The sequence below is a fragment of the Rhododendron vialii genome, chromosome 6a, assembly GCF_030253575.1.
Source record: "Rhododendron vialii isolate Sample 1 chromosome 6a, ASM3025357v1".
In the NCBI taxonomy this organism is placed as follows: domain Eukaryota; kingdom Viridiplantae; phylum Streptophyta; class Magnoliopsida; order Ericales; family Ericaceae; genus Rhododendron; species Rhododendron vialii.
In genome coordinates, this window is record NC_080562.1 from 5,579,578 (window position 1) to 5,587,050 (window position 7,473).

Here is a 7,473-nt window from a genome sequence, read left to right on the forward strand (position 1 = left end):
CTGGCAAGCAATCCTTTCGTATATGGCATGCCCTCAAAAGGCCGTGTTAACAAACCTCAACAAGTATCGGTTCAAGCAACTAGTCGCTGCAGCTCCCTTAGTTCTGCCTTCATGCCGAAGATATGGAAGGCATGGCAAAAAGCCATAGTATTAAACATTATCAGAAACTCACAACAGCTTCTGATCCTGTTATAAGCTTTTCTGCAGAGCAAACTAGCTGCTCACCGCATAGGTAATGAGCAATACAAACCTTCAGCAACCACACCACTTGGAAAGATCGATTTATTCCAATCGAGAAGTTTCACGTTAAATCTGAACTTCTAAACAAATGTTTTTTTTCCCTCAAAATCCCTACATAAGACTACCTCGTGACAACAAAATTCATTTCCACTCGCACATCTGGAGGGGATCATAAAATTCTACAGACCGAGCCAACCATGGAAAAGAGAAGGCCATTGTAACGACGCGGGTCTGCAACTGTCTGGATGCTAGAACTAAACGTACTCTTCCCTTGGGTAGAGCCATTTAACTTACTTGTTGTTGGTGGGTGCCATACATTGGATAAGCCCCGTAAGCCGCAGCGTACATGCTTGGACTGTGTGGCGGTGGCAAACCATATCCATAGCCCTCATACATTTGCCCTCCGTAATATGGGCTGTTCCATGGGCTGCCAAAGTCACCTCTCAACTGCAAATCCAATGGGTAGAGTAAGAAAGACAGACGACCAAGAAAAAAATCAAAAACGGTTGTTTCCACCTAAATAACGGGCTGCCGATAACAAAAAATATGCATTTTAAAACAAGTTCTCCGGACCGTTTAACTTTTTGGGTCACCAAAATGGTTCGAATTCTGATGGTAATCTTTCAGAGAAACACTAAGTAAAGATGTTAACATGCGGAATCACATCAACTTTTCCATGTAGTCACTCGACTCCCTGCATATTTTAACATTCCATGAATCCATAGTATCTAGATAGATGTAGAACAATAATGAATATTTCAAAGTACGGTTTCTCGGGAAAAAGTCTGACAGAACACAAGCTCGAATGGGGAAAGATAGAAGGCAGGAAGAGACAAAGCGAATACCTGCTTGTTTGCTGGATTTCGTCCCCAAGAAAGCCGCACCGTTTGCTTTCCAATTGTTGTGCCAGTCAATTTCTGCAGGGCCTCCTCAGCATTATTTCTGCCAAGGTAAATGACATGGAAACATAAGAACTAAGAGGATCAAACTTCATACGAGCAACAGAGTTATCACAAAAACGATACCCAGAGTAATACCTGTTAGCAAATTGTACGAACCCACAGCCCTTCCCAACTGGTATTTTCACGGAGACTATATCACCATACTCAGAGAAAGGCGTCCTCAGATCTTCGTCCGTGACATTAGGGTCAAGCCCTCCAACAAATATCTATAAACTAATCACGCATAACCCAAAAAAAGGGGGAAAAAGAAAGATGGTAGGATTAAAAGTTAAAACCACATGGAAGGACTCGAGAACTAACAGTTGTGTTTGTAGAATCTCCTTCAGACTGGGAGCCCTGGGCTGGACCACCATTTGATACATATCCACCTATGAACACCAAACCAAATGAAAGAAAGTTTAATATAGTCGAGTAAAACATTAACAAGACGAATAGGTCACATGGAATAACTGCCCTGCAAAAATGTAACCCATTTAGTTGGACTCTCGATCAACAGGCATTGTTAGACAACAAGGTAATGTATGCAAAACAGAAGCCTAAACAAATCTGCAAATGAATTAAGAGCTAACAAGAATTAAGAGAATAAAGTATTCAGCAATACATTTTTTTGTGAAATACATGGGCTGAAAGAAGCTGATTTACGATAAAGTTGATGAGCAACTAGGGAATGATAACATCATCTAACTTAAAGAAAGACGAGATGGTACAGAACCAATTAAAGGAAGATGAAAAGGTAAACCCATTCCATAGTTACTTTTCAGCTTATCCATCAACAACATCTTTAACCTCCTCAAGTTCACCACACTAACTCAATGAGATTCAGCATTTTCGCTAAACCCATTCCAAGTTGATAGTCAAGACAAGACTAAAGAGGCAAAGAATGAAGATTTAGGCATTCTTGAAAGGGTCTAGATCTTCCACCTCAATTTGATGGCATCCATAAAAGGAAATGCACATGCATTATGATCAATTTTTTTTTTTTTTTTTTTTTGTGATCATCCATTAGGTAGGATCAAAGTAGAGTGGAAAGAATTTTGTCACGCAAAGATAATTCAGGATTAGGGTTCCTGCTTTTCCTACTTTTTTTATTTTTGATCATCCATTAGGATCAAAGTAGGAATTTGCATGCCAAAGCACCAGTTAGTCAATCAGGACTAACAGTTTTTTGGGGAACTGACAGACTGGAACCAAATGTCAGAACTAAGTGGGCTTTGTCCCTCAAGCCGAGGAGGAATGGGAATCTCAAATAAGCAACCCTCCCACCATCCATCCCCTGAATCTCACCAAATTTCTACTTCTGCTAGAACCATAATGGGTAATCCCTCATACATCCATGAAAGCATAACATAACAAACAGTCTCCCGGTGCAATAACATTGTAGCCATCACCACCACACCAGTCACAGTCACATTGCCACAGCCCCCACCATTGTGACCATCGATGATCTGTATTACCATCTGCCCATTCCCACGGCTCATCCAGATCACCCTTACACCATTGCCCTCGCCACAGTGACCACCACCCGAACATCAATTCGACTAGATTTGGCTCATCTAAATTCAAATTCTCACACAATCAGAACCATCATCTCATAAACAAACCTATAAGAATTTCACAGGAATGGATACAGTGTTACCATTGCTTTATTCCTGCTATTTCTTGGCATAAGAACAAACACCTATAAGAATTTCACAGGAATGTATGTGCAAATAAGGATTTTTCCCCTTGACTAGAAGGGGACCTTAAAGTGTACGTACGTTAGGATAAAGGTAAATGATGAATGTAAAGGAATATATAGAGCAGTGCCAAATAAGTCATGAGACCAAGATAACAATTAGCCTTTTACATGTGAAATGCCACACATAAAAAGAAAGGCACAGGCTCATAAAAATTTCAAAGGTAAGTTGTTAACTGAACATATATAAAGCAACATGGAACTTATGAAGGGGCAGTGAAGCAGAGATTCCATAATCTGTCCCTCGAACTAAACCACCCATTCAAAACCCTACCTTCTAAACACCAAAGCCATTTACAAAAACAAAAAAGGCCGAGCTATATACAAGTATGGTATGGGAGAAGTGAGACAATCAATTATCAATAGGATGCTCCAGAAATCTTGGTTGCCTTACTCAATTTTGAAGGCACTGCATGATATACTTGGCATTGGTTCAGGGGGATGGAACACGATTGAAAGTTATTAGAGTGGTAGAACAAGATAATTAAAAGCAGAAACGTGTACAAACATAAATCCAGACAATGTCTTTGCAAGAAAGAAAGTATTTGTTACCTTGAGAGGAATAGTGCTGCTGATAGCCAGATGACTTTCTAGGAGTTGCGACTCCAATGCGCATAGGCCTGCTTGAACAATATACACCATTCATTTCAGTCATAGCCTGTGACCTCTCATTCTCATCTCCAAACCTTACAAAACCGTAACCTTTTGAACGGCCAGTATTGACGTCAATGACAACTTTAGCAGCTTTTATGGAAGGATATTTACTCGAAAAAGTTTCATGTAGTAGGCTATCCGTAACATCTGAGGCTAAATCTCCTACGAATATAGAAAGATCAGAACCATTATTTGCACGCTTATCGCCCATGCTAAATGAAGCCCAGTTCAAGCGGAAAGGTTGTTCAGTATTAGGCATTTGTTTTCCAGTATAATTCTGTAGGACTTTATCTGCTGCAGAGTGGGAAAAGAACTCCACAAATCCATAACCCTCTGACAGCCCAGTCTGTTTATTTCGAATAACCTTAATGGAGGTGACCTGCAAGTGAACAAGGCATAGTAAATAGAGTGTAAACGGCAAAAGTAGGATCAAATTATCAATTCATCCATTGGAAGAAGATGGAGATAAAAAAAAATCATTAAACTTGGTTTAATGTCACAATGCACCCAAAACCTGCTTTCATTTTACAAAATGCATAATACACAAAATGACTAATTTTGGCAGAGGTAAAGCAATGACTACTTTTGGCAGAGGTAAAGCAATGACTAATTTTACAAAATGACTGCTTATTAGATGTATATTACGTATTACAATTATGTACTGCTCAACATTCACCAACGAATTTGCAATCCCCAATCAATTCACATAGTGCAGCCAATGTAACCACCAAAATTAACAGCACATTGGTGAAGCAAGTCATTTGAAAAGTATCTGAAACCATAACACCTCAAGGCAATATATCATCAGTCAAAGAATTATAACCATTATGGGAACTTACAAACCATCGGGAATAGCACATAAGTTCTCAAGTTCATTTTCAGACTTCCATGTTTACCACTTACGACAAATGCACCTATCTTACCGCAATTTTGCTTGAGAGTACAATTGCAACTACAGTTGTAAAAGTGTCACCATCACTTCGACTGGTGCCCTCTACATCATTGCCCACCAACTTATTACACTACCACATTTCTAAGTCAGTTTTGGAACCGAAGAAAACTTGAAAAGGTACACACGTCCCACCCTGTTTTATAGCATCATAACAACGATTTTAACAAATACAAGTAGACAACAATTACATTAGGCAGTTAATTTCTATATAATCCGCAAAGAACACTTACAAGGTAGGGAACAATGTAACTAAGATGCCTACGATAATGACCTCAATAGGACTCCTTTCCATCAAGCAGAGACGGTCCTTTGGGTGAGCTATATGGAGCCGTGTCTTCCCCTGCCCTGAAGAATCCTCTAAGTACAATACAGAAAAACACAAAGCTAGAATCTTTTCTATGCTCTGTGTCCCCCTCTCTTTCACCCACCTTCTTCCATGTGTCATGTATTCGAAATGAATAAAGAGTTGACTGTCTCCTGAATCCTTATTTTGTCATTTCGGGAAAAAAGTGTCCACTTTGTATTTAAATGATCAGTGGAAAAAAATGCACGCATTCTACCAAGAACAGTTATTTCTGTAACGCGCTAATATCAAACTTTACCATTATCCACATATAATCGATTCAACCTGAAATAAATGCTTTTTCAAGAAAAGTTACCCTACACAAACTTCCTAAATTTCAAAAAGTCAAACCACCCTTTCGTCTCACACAACCCAAGCTCTATCTCCCTACGTAACACTTAAGCAATCGATAAGAATACAACATCAACAGATATAAAAGCTAAAGCATACTCAATAACCCAAATGTATTGAAAGGCAATAAATGGGTAGAAAATGCCTGCATTATACCAAAACAGTTACTTTTATAACGCACTAATATCAAATTTCTCCATTATCCACAACATATCAATTCGAGTCAAAATAAATGTCTTTTTCAAGAAAAAGATACCAGCTTTCAACTTATCCCAACAGTCACACAAACTGCCTAATATTTCAAACACGCAAATTAACCAGTAGATAAGAAAACAGAATCAACAGACACAAAAAATCAAATCATACCCAGTAACCCATATGCACGAAAAGAACAATTAAATCTTGATAAGGTACCTCTCCGGTGGAAGTGAAGCAGCTGTGGAGGTAATCCTCGTCCATCCAATTATGCAGATCACCTACCCAGATGGTTTTGTTCTCGCCGTTGGATCCCTGCTGCTGGTTCTGCTGAACATGGTGATGGTATTGATGCGGGTGAGGGTAGTGGTGAGGGTGGTACGGCAGGTACTGGGGCGCGTAATGCGGCGGCGGCGGCACCGGCATCATCCCGTGGTGCTGCATTACCATCGCCGCCGCTGCCGGGTACTGCATCGCCGCCACCCACTGCTGCTGCTGCAGCGCCGCGGACGGCGCCGCCGCAGGGCGGTGCTGTTGCTGCCCCTGTTTTTGTGGATCAGAACCGTTGCTGGGCTGCATCTCTCTTATTCTCTCTCTTTCCAAAAATACAAGCTTTCAAATTGATTTATTGGGTATACAAACAGGGTTATATTCCTGATATCTGTGTGTATAAGGTTAGATTTCTGTGGGTGTATAAGTATGGTAATGGATATTGAATCTGGGTATTTTTAGAGAGAGAGAGAGAGAGAAAGGGAGGGGGGATTAGTTGAGGACGACAGGGGATACAGAGTGAGGGAGGGGGGTGGATTTAGTATGCTATGACGCGGTGGGGGTGAGAACCGTTGGATTAAGTTGTGGCTTGCGATCTGGACCGTTGGATGTTTGGTTATCATCTGTGGATGGATGGAAACAGCTGTTTTGGGGGGTTTGGGGGTCGGCCGCCACCCCAGGTTTTGCCTTTTCTTGGCTGAAAATGTTTTTAGGGTTTTATTTGTTTATTAATTTAATTTCTTTTTCTTTTCTTTTTCTTGGGTTGTTTGCGTTTTTGTGGCTGGCCTGCACAAACTCTGATGACATCTACATTGGGAAATTTCCAGGTTTCAGCTTTCAGTGATGTAATAAAAAGGATAAAAAGGTAAGAAGTTGATTGATGGGTAAAAGGATACAGAAATAGTAGCACAAGTTATTTTCCTTCTTCTAAATGAATAAGATAAATCAGAACAAATTTAACAGAACCGTTGTGATAACAAATGATTGGTTCAGACTTTGGCCTGAATTTTTAAAATTAATTATTTTTAAAATTTTTTTGAACTATTGTTACTTTTGTGTTAATATTTTTAATTATTTATTTTTCTTGACTTGAAGGATGTAAAAAGTTTATTATAAAAAATTAAGGTCAAACTCACCTAAGTTTAAATTGAAGTAAAGCTAAAATATTTAAGATGGAATTTTTTTACCTTTATCGTAACCTTTTAAGATTCATTCATAATTTTTATTGTACGATGATTAGTGTGTCAATATCTATACAGTCATTTCTCGCTAATAGGAAATCACTCACATATTTATTTGCCAATACATTTCGATTTAATGACTAGGGGTTCAAAGATTCATGCAAACTAACTAATCATGAGGCTTGAACTATGAAAATGGTATCAGTTTTGAAAAAAAGTTTTTACTCTTTGTATGATTTTCAATAAATTTCTTTATTTATCTGTCTCTATTCATTACATCAAAAAAAAATTCTCAAAACCAAACAAGTGAGACGTGTTTTTCATAAGAAACATATTTGTCTTTCGTTTTATATAGCTTGCTTAAATAGCTCTATTGAATCTGAACAATTTGCCCAATGATTGTGTAGCTATACTTAGGTACAGTAAGATTATGAGTTTAACTTATATAGAGAATATGCTGATACTTTAGGTGATGAGTTGGATTGGGAGAATATAAGTTTCTCTAAAATATGACAAGAAAAAAGAAAACCCATTGAATTGCTTGGGTTGCACCATTTAAGGAATTGATTTACTTTAGGAAAATAATCATG

At 38.7% G+C, this 7,473-nt stretch overlaps 1 protein-coding gene across 1 annotated transcript; it reads right to left on the bottom strand.

The window, feature by feature from the left end:
• Nucleotides 1-268: 268 nt before the first annotated feature.
• On the bottom strand, nucleotides 269-6,204 carry LOC131331168 (polyadenylate-binding protein RBP47-like). The gene is made up of 6 exons (XM_058365039.1): nucleotides 5,652-6,204; nucleotides 3,490-3,970; nucleotides 1,503-1,570; nucleotides 1,278-1,408; nucleotides 1,086-1,182; nucleotides 269-687 (listed from the first exon to the last, which is right to left on the bottom strand). Exons 1-6 carry the CDS (start codon nucleotides 6,009-6,011, stop codon nucleotides 526-528), a joined length of 1,299 nt encoding a protein of 432 aa, XP_058221022.1. The 5' UTR covers nucleotides 6,012-6,204; the 3' UTR covers nucleotides 269-525.
• Nucleotides 6,205-7,473: the final 1,269 nt, after the last annotated feature.

Bases quoted from the DNA above. Each gene is read 5' to 3' on its own strand.
- LOC131331168 (XM_058365039.1), bottom strand. From the start codon at position 6,011: ATGCAGCCCAGCAACGGTTCTGATCCACAAAAACAGGGGCAGCAACAG. The intron at 3,971-5,651 runs GTACCTTATCAA...GTTCACTTGCAG, and splicing joins GCTTCACTTCCACCGGAGAG to GTCACCTCCATTAAGGTTAT. The intron at 688-1,085 runs GTATTCGCTTTG...TTGGATTTGCAG, and splicing joins GAAATCCAGCAAACAAGCAG to TTGAGAGGTGACTTTGGCAG.